At 41.7% G+C, this 13,062-nt stretch overlaps 1 protein-coding gene across 1 annotated transcript; it reads left to right on the top strand.

Moving 5' to 3' along the window:
• The first annotated feature begins 4,732 nt into the window (after positions 1-4,732).
• LOC128636137 (uncharacterized) lies at positions 4,733-12,857 on the top strand. The gene is made up of 3 exons (XM_053689191.1): positions 4,733-4,829; positions 10,883-10,949; positions 11,885-12,857. Exons 2-3 carry the CDS (start codon positions 10,899-10,901, stop codon positions 12,473-12,475), a joined length of 642 nt encoding a protein of 213 aa, XP_053545166.1. The 5' UTR covers positions 4,733-4,829; positions 10,883-10,898; the 3' UTR covers positions 12,476-12,857.
• The last annotated feature ends 205 nt before the right edge of the window (positions 12,858-13,062 follow it).

Raw genomic sequence — 13,062 nt, 5'->3', positions numbered from 1 at the left:
ACTTAGTGCCTGTCAGCCAAAAAACATTTGTACTGTACTTAGTGCCTGTCAGCCAATAAACATTTGTACTGTACTTAGTGCCTGTCAGCCAAAAAACATTTGTACTGTACTTAGTGCCTGTCAGCCAATAAACATGTGTACTGTACTTAGTGCCTGTCAGCCAATGAGCATTTGTACTGTACTTAGTACCTGTCAGCCAATAAACATTTGTTCTGTACTTAGTGCCTGTCAGCCAATGAGCATTTTTACTGTACTTAATGCCTGTCAGCCAATGAGCATTTGTACTGTACTTAGTGCCTGTCAGCCAATGAGTATTTGTACTGTACTTAGTGTCTGTCAGCCAATGACCATTTGTACTGTACTTAGTATCTGTCAGCCAATGAGTATTTGTACTGTACTTAGTGCCTGTCAGCCAATGAGCATTTGTACTGTACTTAGTGCCTGTCAGCCAATGAGCATTTGTACTGTATTTAGTGCCTGTCAGCCAATGAGCATTTGTACTGTACTTAGTGCCTGTTAGCCAATGAACATTTGTACTGTACTTAGTGCCTGTCAGCCAATAAACATTTGTACTGTACTTAGTGCCTGTCAGCCAATAAACATTGGTACTGTACTTAGTGCCTGTCAGCCAATGAGCATTTGTACTGTACTTAGTGCCTGTCAGCCAATAAACATGTGTACTGTACTTAGTGCCTGTCAGCCAAAAAACATTTGTACTGTACTTAGTGCCTGTCAGCCAATAAACATTGGTACTGTACTTAGTGCCTGTCAGCCAATGAGCATTTGTACTGTATTTAGTGCCTGTCAGCCAATGAGCATTTGTACTGTACTTAGTGCCTGTTAGCCAATGAACATTTGTACTGTACTTAGTGCCTGTCAGCCAATAAACATGTGTACTGTACTTAGTGCCTGTCAGCCAATAAACATTTGTACTGTACTTAGTGCCTGTCAGCCAATGAGTATTTGTACTGTACTTAGTGTCTGTCAGCCAATGACCATTTGTACTGTACTTAGTATCTGTCAGCCAATGAGTATTTGTACTGTACTTAGTGCCTGTCAGCCAATGAGCATTTGTACTGTACTTAGTGCCTGTCAGCCAATGAGCATTTGTACTGTATTTAGTGCCTGTCAGCCAATGAGCATTTGTACTGTACTTAGTGCCTGTTAGCCAATGAACATTTGTACTGTACTTAGTGCCTGTCAGCCAATAAACATTTGTACTGTACTTAGTGCCTGTCAGCCAATAAACATTGGTACTGTACTTAGTGCCTGTCAGCCAATGAGCATTTGTACTGTACTTAGTGCCTGTCAGCCAATAAACATGTGTACTGTACTTAGTGCCTGTCAGCCAAAAAACATTTGTACTGTACTTAGTGCCTGTCAGCCAATAAACATTTGTACTGTACTTAGTGCCTGTCAGCCAATAAACATTGGTACTGTACTTAGTGCCTGTCAGCCAATAAACATTTGTACTGTACTTAGTGCCTGCCAGCCAATAAACATTTGTACTGTACTTAGTGCCTGTCAGCCAAAAAACATTTGTACTGTACTTAGTGCCTGTCAGCCAATAAACATTTGTACTGTACTTAGTGCCTGTCAGCCAAAAAACATTTGTACTGTACTTAGTGCCTGTCAGCCAATAAACATTTGTACTGTACTTAGTGCCTGTCAGCCAAAAAACATTTGTACTGTACTTAGTGCCTGTCAGCCAATAAACATGTGTACTGTACTTAGTGCCTGTCAGCCAATGAGCATTTGTACTGTACTTAGTACCTGTCAGCCAATAAACATTTGTTCTGTACTTAGTGCCTGTCAGCCAATGAGCATTTTTACTGTACTTAATGCCTGTCAGCCAATGAGCATTTGTACTGTACTTAGTGCCTGCCAGCCAATAAACATTTGTACTGTACTTAGTGCCTGTCAGCCAATGAGCATTTGCACTGTACTTAGTGCCTGTCAGCCAATAAACATTTGTACTGTACTTAGTGCCTGTCAGCCAATGAGTATTTGTACTGTACTTAGTGTCTGTCAGCCAATGACCATTTGTACTGTACTTAGTATCTGTCAGCCAATGAGTATTTGTACTGTACTTAGTGCCTGTCAGCCAATGAGCATTTGTACTGTACTTAGTGCCTGTCAGCCAATGAGCATTTGTACTGTATTTAGTGCCTGTCAGCCAATGAGCATTTGTACTGTACTTAGTGCCTGTTAGCCAATGAACATTTGTACTGTACTTAGTGCCTGTCAGCCAATGCGCATTTGTACTGTACTTAGTACCTGTCAGCCAATAACATTTGTACTGTACTTAGTGCCTGTCAGCCAATGAGCATTTGTACTGTACTTAGTGCCTGTCAGCCAATGAGCATTTGTACTGTACTTAGTACCTGCAAGCCAATGAGCATTTGTACTGTACTTAGTGCCTGTCAGCCAATAAACATTTGTACTGTACTTAGTGCCTGTCAGCCAATGAGCATTTGTACTGTACTTAGTGCCTGTTAGCCAATGAACATTTGTACTGTACTTAGTGCCTGTCAGCCAATGCGCATTTGTACTGTACTTAGTACCTGTCAGCCAATAACATTTGTACAGTACTTAGTGCCTGTCAGCCAATGAGCATTTGTACTGTACTTAGTGCCTGTCAGCCAATGAGCATTTGTACTGTACTTAGTACCTGCAAGCCAATGAGCATTTGTACTGTACTTAGTGCCTGTCAGCCAATAAACATTTGTACTGTACTTAGTGCCTGTCACCCAATAAACATTTGTACTGTACTTAGTGCCTGTCACCCAATAAACATTTGTACTGTACTTAGTGCCTGTCAGCCAATAAACATTTGTTCTGTACTTAGTACCTGTCAGCCAATAAACATTTGTGCTGTACTTAGTGGCTGTCAGCCAATAAACATTTGTTCTGTACTTAGTACCTGTCAGCCAATAAACATGTGTACTGTACTTAGTGCCTGTCAGCCAATAAACATTTGTTCTGTACTTAGTACCTGTCAGCCAATAAACATGTGTACTGTACTTAGTACCTGTCAGCCAATAAACATTTGTGCTGTACTTAGTGCCTGTCAGCCAATAAACATTTGTACTGTACTTAGTGCCTGTCAGCCAATAAATATTTGTACTGTACTTAGTGCCTGTCACCCAATAAACATTTGTACTGTACTTAGTGCCTGTCACCCAATAAACATTTGTACTGTACTTAGTGCCTGTCAGCCAATGAGCATTTGTACTGTACTTAGTGCCTGTCAGCCAATAAACATTTGTACAGTACTTAGTGCCTGTCAGCCAATCATCATTTGTACTGTACTTAGTGCCTGTCAGCCAATAAACATTTGTTCTGTACTTAGTACCTGTCAGACAATAAACATGTGTACTGTACTTAGTGCCTGTCAGCCAATAAACATTTGTTCTGTACTTAGTACCTGTCAGCCAATAAACATGTGTACTGTACTTAGTACCTGTCAGCCAATAAACATGTGTACTGTACTTAGTACCTGTCAGCCAATAAACATTTGTACTGTACTTAGTACCTGTCAGCCAATAAACATGTGTACTGTACTTAGTACTTGTCAGCCAATAAACATGTGTACTGTACTTAGTGCCTGTCAGCCAATAAACATTTGTACTGTACTTAGTGCCTGTCAGCCAATGAGCATTTGTACTGTACTTAGTGCCTGTCAGCCAATGAGCATTTGTACTGTACTTAGTGCCTGTCAGCCAATAAACATTTGTACTGTACTTAGTGCCTATCAGCCAATGAGCATTTGTACTGTACTTAGTGCCTGTCAGCCAATAAACATTTGTATTGTACTTAGTGCCTGTCAGCCAATGAGTATTTGTACTGTACTTAGTGCCTGTCAGCCAATGAGCATTTGTACTGTACTTAGTGCCTGTCAGCCAATGAGCATTTGTACTGTACTTAGTGCCTGTCAGTCAATAAGCATTTGTACTGTATTTAGTGCCTGTCAGCCAATAAACATTTGTATTGTACTTAGTGCCTGTCAGCCAATGAGTATTTGTACTGTACTTAGTGCCTGTCAGCCAATGAGCATTTGTACTGTACTTAGTGCCTGTCAGCCAATGAGCATTTGTACTGTACTTAGTACCTGTCAGCCAATAAACATGTGTATTGTACTTAGTGCCTGTCAGCCAATAAACATTTGTACTGTACTTAGTGCCTGTCAGCCAATAAACATGTGTATTGTACTTAGTGCCTGTCAGCCAATAAACATTTGTACTGTACTTAGTGCCTGTCAGCCAATGAGCATTTGTACTGTACTTAGTACCTGTCAGCCAATAAACATTTGTACTGTACTTAGTGCCTGTCAGCCAATGAGCATTTGTACTGTATTTAGGGCCTGTCAGCCAATGAGCATTTCTCCCCTGCAGTTATATATTTATATTTTGTTCTAGTCTCTGTCACAGGAACAAACAGTGACCTGCAAACCCAGCCTCTTCTGGCATTCCCGCCTTTTTTTATATAAGGTGGATTAATACAGTTGCTAGGTCTTAATAAACTTATTAACTAAAACTGATTTTTAATAAAACTAGTTCTTACTTTACTATCAAACAAGTATTCATCCTGATATATCTGTATTATTTAACCAAATATAAATGATTTTATAAAGAATAAAAACTAGCTATAAACAGATTAGCTATTCCACCTTAAGAGGGCGGTGTGGGAAGACTTTAGGGGCTTGACAGAGGGAGCGTGCTGCGTGCATAGCCTGGAAGTGCACGAGTCATATAGAGTTTATCAGCACGTGACTGGCTCCTGCAGGAGGGGAGACTAGCAACAGAGTGACCACGCGGTGAGATCAGCAGGTAATGATCATATAATGCTGGTATTGTATATATCTGTAATGTATGTATTTATTTGTGTGCTGCTGGGTACTTGTGTGTTACATGTATGTATTTATCTGTGCTGCTGGGTACTGTGTGTGTTACATGTATGTATTTATCTGTGCTGCTGGGTACTGTGTGTGTTAGATGTATGTATTTATCTGTGTGCTGCTGGGTACTGTGTGTGTTACATGTATGTATTTATTTGTGTGCTGCTGGGTACTGTGTGTTACATGTATGTATTTATCTGTGCTGCTGGGTACTTGTGTGTTACATGTATGTATTTATCTGTGCTGCTGGGTACTGTGTGTGTTACATGTATGTATTTATCTGTGTGCTGCTGGGTACTGTGTGTGTTACATGTATGTATTTATCTGTGTGCTGCTGGTTACTGTGTGTGTGTTACATGTATTTATTTGTGTGCTGCTGGGTACTGTGTGTGTTGGGTACTGTGTGTGTGTGTTACATGTATGCATTTATCTGTGTGCTGCTGGTTACTGTGTGTGTGTTACATGTATGTATGTATTTGTGTGCTGCTGGGTACTGTGTGTGTTACATGTATGTATTTATCTGTGCTGCTGGGTACTGTGTGTGTTACATGTATGTATTTATCTGTGTGCTGCTGGGTACTGTGTGTGTGTTACATGTATTTATCTGTGTGCTGCTGGGTACTGTGTGTGTTACATGTATGTATTTATCTGTGTGCTGCTGGTTACTGTGTGTGTGTTACATGTATTTATTTGTGTGCTGCTGGGTACTGTGTGTGTTGGGTACTGTGTGTGTGTGTTACATGTATGCATTTATCTGTGTGCTGCTGGTTACTGTGTGTGTGTTACATGTATGTATGTATTTGTGTGCTGCTGGGTACTGTGTGTGTTACATGTATGTATTTATCTGTGTGCTGCTGGGTACTGTGTGTGTGTTACATGTATTTATCTGTGTGCTGCTGGGTACTGTGTGTGTTACATGTATGTATTTATCTGTGTGCTGCTGGTTACTGTGTGTGTGTTACATGTATTTATTTGTGTGCTGCTGGGTACTGTGTGTGTTGGGTACTGTGTGTGTGTTACATGTATGCATTTATCTGTGTGCTGCTGGTTACTGTGTGTGTGTTACATGTATGTATGTATTTGTGTGCTGCTGGGTACTGTGTGTGTTACATGTATGTATTTATCTGTGTGCTGCTGGCTACTGTGTGTGTGTGTTACATGTATGTATTTGGGTGCTGCTGGCTACTGTGTGTGTGTGTTACATGTATGTATTTGGGTGCTGCTGGCTACTGTGTGTGTGTGTTACATGTATGTATTTGGGTGCTGCTGGCTACTGTGTGTGTTTGTTACATGTATGTATTTGGGTGCTGCTGGCTACTGTGTGTGTGTGTTACATGTATGTATTTGGGTGCTGCTGGCTACTGTGTGTGTGTGTTACATGTATGTATTTGGGTGCTGCTGGCTACTGTGTGTGTGTGTTACATGTATGTATTTGGGTGCTGCTGGCTACTGTGTGTGTGTGTTACATGTATGTATTTGGGTGCTGCTGGCTACTGTGTGTGTGTGTTACATGTATGTATTTGGGTGCTGCTGGCTACTGTGTGTGTGTGTTACATGTATGTATTTGGGTGCTGCTGGCTACTGTGTGTGTGTGTTACATGTATGTATTTGGGTGCTGCTGGCTACTGTGTGTGTGTGTTACATGTATGTATTTGGGTGCTGCTGGCTACTGTGTGTGTGTTACATGTATGTATTTGGGTGCTGCTGGCTACTGTGTGTGTTACATGTATGTATTTGGGTGCTGCTGGCTACTGTGTGTGTTACATGTATGTATTTGGGTGCTGCTGGCTACTGTGTGTGTTACATGTATGTATTTGGGTGCTGCTGGCTACTGTGTGTGTTACATGTATGTATTTGGGTGCTGCTGGCTACTGTGTGTGTGTGTGTGTGTGTTACATGTATGTATTTGGGTGCTGCTGGCTACTGTGTGTGTGTGTTACATGTATGTATTTGGGTGCTGCTGGCTACTGTGTGTGTGTGTTACATGTATGTATTTGGGTGCTGCTGGCTACTGTGTGTGTGTGTTACATGTATGTATTTGGGTGCTGCTGGCTACTGTGTGTGTGTGTTACATGTATGTATTTGGGTGCTGCTGGCTACTGTGTGTGTGTTACATGTATGTATTTGGGTGCTGCTGGCTACTGTGTGTGTTACATGTATGTATTTGGGTGCTGCTGGCTACTGTGTGTGTTACATGTATGTATTTGGGTGCTGCTGGCTACTGTGTGTGTTACATGTATGTATTTGGGTGCTGCTGGCTACTGTGTGTGTGTGTGTGTGTGTTACATGTATGTATTTGGGTGCTGCTGGCTACTGTGTGTGTGTGTTACATGTATGTATTTGGGTGCTGCTGGCTACTGTGTGTGTGTGTTACATGTATGCATTTATCTGTGTGCTGCTGGGTACTGTGTGTGTGTTACATATGTGTATTACATGTATGTATTTATCTGTATACTGTTGGGTACTGTGTGTGTTACATGTATTTAACTGTGTGCTGCTGGGTACTGTGTGTATTACATGTATGTATTTATCTGTATAATGCTAGGTAGTGTGTGTGTGTGTGTTACATGTTTGTATTTATCTGTGTGCTGGGTACTGTGTGTGTTACATGTATGCATTTATCTGTGTGCTGCTGGTTACTGTGTGTGTTACATGTATGTATTTGTGTGCTGCTGGTTACTGTTTGTTACATGTATGTATTTGTGTGCTGCTCGTTACTGTGTGTGTTACATGTATGCATTTATCTGTATGCTGCTGGTTACTGTGTGTGTTACATGTATTTATCTGTGTGCTGCTGGGTACTGTGTGTATTACATGTATGAATTTATCTGTATAATGCTAGGTAGTGTGTGTGTGTGTTACATGTTTGTATTTATCTGTGTGCTGGGTACTGTGTGTGTTACATGTATGCATTTATCTGTGTGCTGCTGGTTACTGTGTGTGTTACATGTATGTATTTGTGTGCTGCTGGTTACTGTGTGTGTTACATGTATGTATTTGTGTGCTGCTCGTTACTATGTGTGTTACATGTATGCATTTATCTGTATGCTGCTGGTTACTGTGTGTGTTACATGTATTTATCTGTGTGCTGCTGGGTACTGTGTGTGTTACATGTATGCATTTATCTGTGTGCTGCTGGGTACTGTGTGTGTTACATGTATGTATTTGTGTGCTGCTGGGTACTGTGTGTGTTACATGTATGTATTTATCTGTGTGCTGCTGGGTACTGTGTGTTACATGTATGCATTTATCTGTGTGCTGCTGGTTACTGTGTGTGTGTTGCATGTATGTATTTGTGTGCTGCTGGTTACTGTGTGTGTGTTGCATTTATCTGTATGCTGTTGGGTACTGGGGTGTGTTACATGTATGTACCCTACATTCTTCTGTATAATGTGTGTTACATGCATGTGCCTTACTTTATAATACATAATGTGTTACATATTTTAACCTGTACTTTCTGACTGCATTTGATACATACTAGTGGATAGTTCTGTTGCATGTGTGTATCTGTAGGGTATGTGTGTGATATGTGCTGCTGGTACATGTATTGCACGTGTGAGTGTGATATGTGCTGCTGGTACATGTATTGCACGTGTGAGTGTGATATGTGCTGCTGGTACATGTATTGCACGTGTGTGTGTCTGTAGGTTCTGTGTGTGTGTGATGTGCTGCCGGTACATGTATTGCACGTGTGTGTAGGTTCTGTGTGTGTGATATGTGCTGCTGGTACATGCATTGCACGTGTGTGTAGGTTCTGTGTGTGTGATATGTGCTGCTGGTACATGTATTGCACGTGTGTAGGTTCTGTGTGTGTGGTATGTGCTGCTGGTACATGTATTGTACGTGTGTGTAGGTTCTGTGTGTGATATGTGCTGCTGGTACATGTATTGCACGTGTGTGTGTGTCTGTAGGTTCTGTGTGTAATATGTGCTGCTGGTACGTGTATGGCACGTGTGTGTGTATTGCATGTATTATGTGTATTACATGTGTATGTGCTGCTGGTATGTGTTACGTGTGTATGTGCTGCTGGTACGTGTATTGCGTGTATGTGCTGTTGGTATGTGTATGGCACATGTATGTGCTGCTGGTACGTGTATGGCACGTGTGTGTATGTGTATTACATGTGTATGTGCTGCTGGTATGTGTATTACATGTGTGTGTACGTGCTGCTGGTACGTGTATGGCACGTGTGTGTATGTGCTGCTGGTACGTGTATTACATGTGTGTGTATGTGCTGCTGGTATGTGTATGGCACCGTGGCACGTATGTGTATTACATGTGTATGTGCTGCTGGTATGTGTATTACATGTGTGTGTACGTGCTGCTGGTACGTGTATGGCACGTGTGTGTATGTGTATTGCACCTGTCTGTATGTGCTGCTGGTACGTGTATTACATGTGTGTATGTGCTGCTGGTATGTGTATGGCACGTGTGTGTATGTGTATTACATGTGTATGTGCTGCTGGTATGTGTATTGTACGTGTATTGTGTGTATGTGCTGCTGGTACGTGTATGGCATGTGTGTGTATGGGCTGCTGGTACGTGTATGGCACGTGTGTGTATGTGCTGCTGGTACGTGTATGGCACGTGTGTGTATGGGCTGCTGGTACGTGTATGGCACGTGTGTGTATGGGCTGCTGGTACGTGTATGGCACGTGTGTGTATGGGCTGCTGGTACGTGTATGGCACGTGTGTGTATGGGCTGATGGTACGTGTATGGCACGTGTGTGTATGGGCTGCTGGTACGTGTATGGCACGTGTGTGTATGGGCTGCTGGTACGTGTATGGCACGTGTGTGTATGGGCTGCTGGTACGTGTATGGCACGTGTGTGTATGGGCTGCTGGTACGTGTATGGCACGTGTGTGTATGGGCTGCTGGTACGTGTATGGCACGTGTGTGTATGGGCTGCTGGTACGTGTATGGCACGTGTGTGTATGGGCTGCTGGTACGTGTATGGCACGTGTGTGTATGGGCTGCTGGTACGTGTATGGCACGTGTGTGTATGGGCTGCTGGTACGTGTATGGCACGTGTGTGTATGGGCTGCTGGTACGTGTATGGCACGTGTGTGTATGGGCTGCTGGTACGTGTATGGCACGTGTGTGTATGGGCTGCTGGTACGTGTATGGCACGTGTGTGTATGGGCTGCTGGTACGTGTATGTGCTGCTGGTATGCGTATGGCACGTGTGTGTGTATTACATGTGTGTGCTGCTGGTACGCGTATGGCACGTGTGTGTGTATTACATGTGTGTGCTGCTGGTACGCGTATGGCACGTGTGTGTATGTGCTGCTGGTACGTGTATGTGCTGCTGGTATGCGTATGGCACATGTGTGTGTATTACATGTGTGTGCTGCTGGTATGCGTATGGCACGTGTGTGTATGTGTATTACATGTGTGTGTATGTGCTGCTGGTACCCCAGGATAAACAGTTCAGCTTCTTTACGGTTGATTACCTACATCATACAGGGGCCTGCAACCCTTAAAGAGCATAAAAGGAATCTCTTGTCTCTGTAAAATGTGAGTGGTCACAGAATGATGTCAATAACTTGCAAACGCACCTGCTGTTTACCCTGAGAGAGAGTGGTGGCTATATTGTAGCCCCCATCTCCCCTCCTATTTAATGACACTGCGTCTTTCGATTGAGGGGTCACTTATAAGTGGTCTGGGGGCTGATATTGGGCCTTGTAAGCCCTCCCCCAGGCTTTCTAAAAGCTCTTCCGGCATGAGCGGTGCACTGCGGTCATTATCAGTACTGGGGAGTGGATGTGTATGGCCACCACTGATCATCATGAGCGGCCTAGGGTTTTATTAAGCATAAAACAACTCTTAATTTTTTAATTGGTTTTATTTTTTGTTGAACTACATAGTGATATTTGTTTTTGTCAAACTGAAACAGACACAGGTTATATGTATTTAGCTTAATGTGTGTGACGGTTATTCTTCAAATATAACGATTATAAAAATAAATTATTCTCTTTCTTTAGATATTAAGAGTTTACAATGGCGCACAAAACAATGTTTGACCTGGATGAAGCGGAACTTGCAAGACTGGTGAGTGTAATATATATATTTTTTAAAGGGATATGATACCCCAAAACTTTCTTTAGACAGCATACATTTTTTTTTTTCTTTCAAATTTGCTTTGATCCAATGATATTCTTTATTAAAAGGACAATCTCCACCTTGATAATCTTAGTCTTACTTTGGATTAAGCATCAAATATCCTCCTGCACCTTTTCAATATCATGCAGCAGGAACAGGGGGAAAAAGTTATTTTAAATTAAATATTGTTTCTGGCACCTTTGAAATGGCTGCCAAGCTCTGCCCACTGATGACATCATGATCTGGGCTGCATATGGCATCCAATCAAAAAAGGCTCACTAGTTGTATTCAGCAGACTGTCAATGCTATTCAGCAGAGTGCCTAGATGCAGCCCAAATTGTGATGTCATCAGTGGGCTGAGCTTGGCAGCCATTTCAAACTGGTCAGAAACAATATTCATTTTAAAAGAACTGTTTTACTGTTAGAAAAGGTGCAGAAGGATATTTACAGCTTAATCTAAGGTAAGTCTTTAAGATGATCAAGGTGTAGACTGTCACTTTTAAAGAGATACCTAGGTAGGCATCTGGAGCACTATATAGCGGGAAATAGAGCTGCGATCTAGTGCTCTTACAAATGGATAACGTTCTTGCAAAACTCCTGCGGTGTTGTGCTTCAAACACGCACAAGCTCCTGAGCTCACTTCTCTGCTTTTCAACAAAAGATACCTAGAGAACAATGTGATAATATAAGAAAATTAGAAAGTTGCATGCTCTATCTGAATCACGAATGAACACTTTTGGGCTTCTTGTCTCTTTTTTTTTAATGTAGGCTGGTCAGTTTCTGTTCTATAATGTATTACTTGAGCAGCCAGGATCATAATAAAGTAGTGCTAAATAAAACTCATTTTAAAATTTACCGTATTGTCTTTTTATTTTTAAATCCAGAGAGGGATTCTGGAAGAAGAGAGGCGTAACCAACCCATGATGTTGCGACCCGAAGAACTCTGTATGTGGGATCCGGTTAAAGAAGATGCAGGAGGAGAAGAAATAGAAATTCCAAAGGATTCTAATACAAACGCACCACGAAAAGGGAACGTGTATTGGTGCAAATGCAAACACTGTACTCCTATGTATACAGAGGAAGAGTCTATGTGTTGTAAGGAGATTCCCAAGATCCAGCCATATATTAAATCTGGGGAGGAATGTATTTGCGAAGTGGATTACTTTAAGAACCGCATTCTCGACCCTGAGCACATACAGAACCTACACATGTTTGAGCGCTTGCATAGTGATTACGATTATCCCAACTTTTTTGGTACGCGGCATAGGGATTATAGAAGGGTTACCTACTGGGCATTCACTAAGTGGGTGCATAAGCATATGAACGCAAGAAAGAAAAGACGTATTCCAGCGTGTGTAGTGGGAGCCGTACGTGCCCAATACCCATTTCCGGATGATCTGGATGGTGAGGAGGGTACACATACCGTGAAAACTGATGGATTTGCAGAAGATTTCTGTGCAAAATATTCTGTTTAATATTGATGTTTGTGCATTATTCCAGTTTGCGCTACTGTTGTATAATGTTTTCTGTAGGCCTGCCTATGGCCTGTGTTGTATTATGTTTTCTGTAGGCCTGCCTATGGCCTGTGTTGTATTATGTTGCCTGCCTATGGCCTGTGTTGTATTATATTTTCTGTAGGCCTGCCTATGGCCTGTGTTGTATTATATTTTCTGTAGGCCTGCCTATGGCCTGTGTTGTATTATATTTTCTGTAGGCCTGCCTATGGCTAGTGTTGTATTATCTTTTCTGTAGGCCTCACTCTTACTTGTTTTGTATTATGTTTTCTAGAAAAAGATCAGTCGTTCAGTAATTTTCTATGTTCTTTAAAGAATAAAACATAACTATTTTCACACCCTTCATGCAGTTTTTATTTTGTTACCCATTCAATTTTTAAGTTTTTACTATGCTATGTGGTGCCCTTACAAATCCTACCTTTGATTTCTTCTGACACTTTTAGGACATTACATTTGGTTTGCAGAAATACCCAAATATGAGGGGGAAAAAACAGTATATGAAACTGGAAAAAAAAAAATTGTTTTAATACTAGCTTTACAAAAAAATG

This window comes from Bombina bombina, chromosome 7 (assembly GCF_027579735.1).
Source record: "Bombina bombina isolate aBomBom1 chromosome 7, aBomBom1.pri, whole genome shotgun sequence".
Lineage (NCBI taxonomy): Eukaryota > Metazoa > Chordata > Amphibia > Anura > Bombinatoridae > Bombina > Bombina bombina.
This window is presented reverse-complemented; position numbering and strand designations above follow the sequence as displayed.

What these genes read in the sequence shown, in the direction of transcription:
- LOC128636137 (XM_053689191.1), top strand. Translation starts at nt 10,899, where the DNA reads ATGGCGCACAAAACAATGTTTGACCTGGATGAAGCGGAACTTGCAAGA. An exon ending in AAGCGGAACTTGCAAGACTG is followed by an intron (nt 10,950 to 11,884) that starts GTGAGTGTAATA and finishes TTTTAAATCCAG; the next exon opens with AGAGGGATTCTGGAAGAAGA.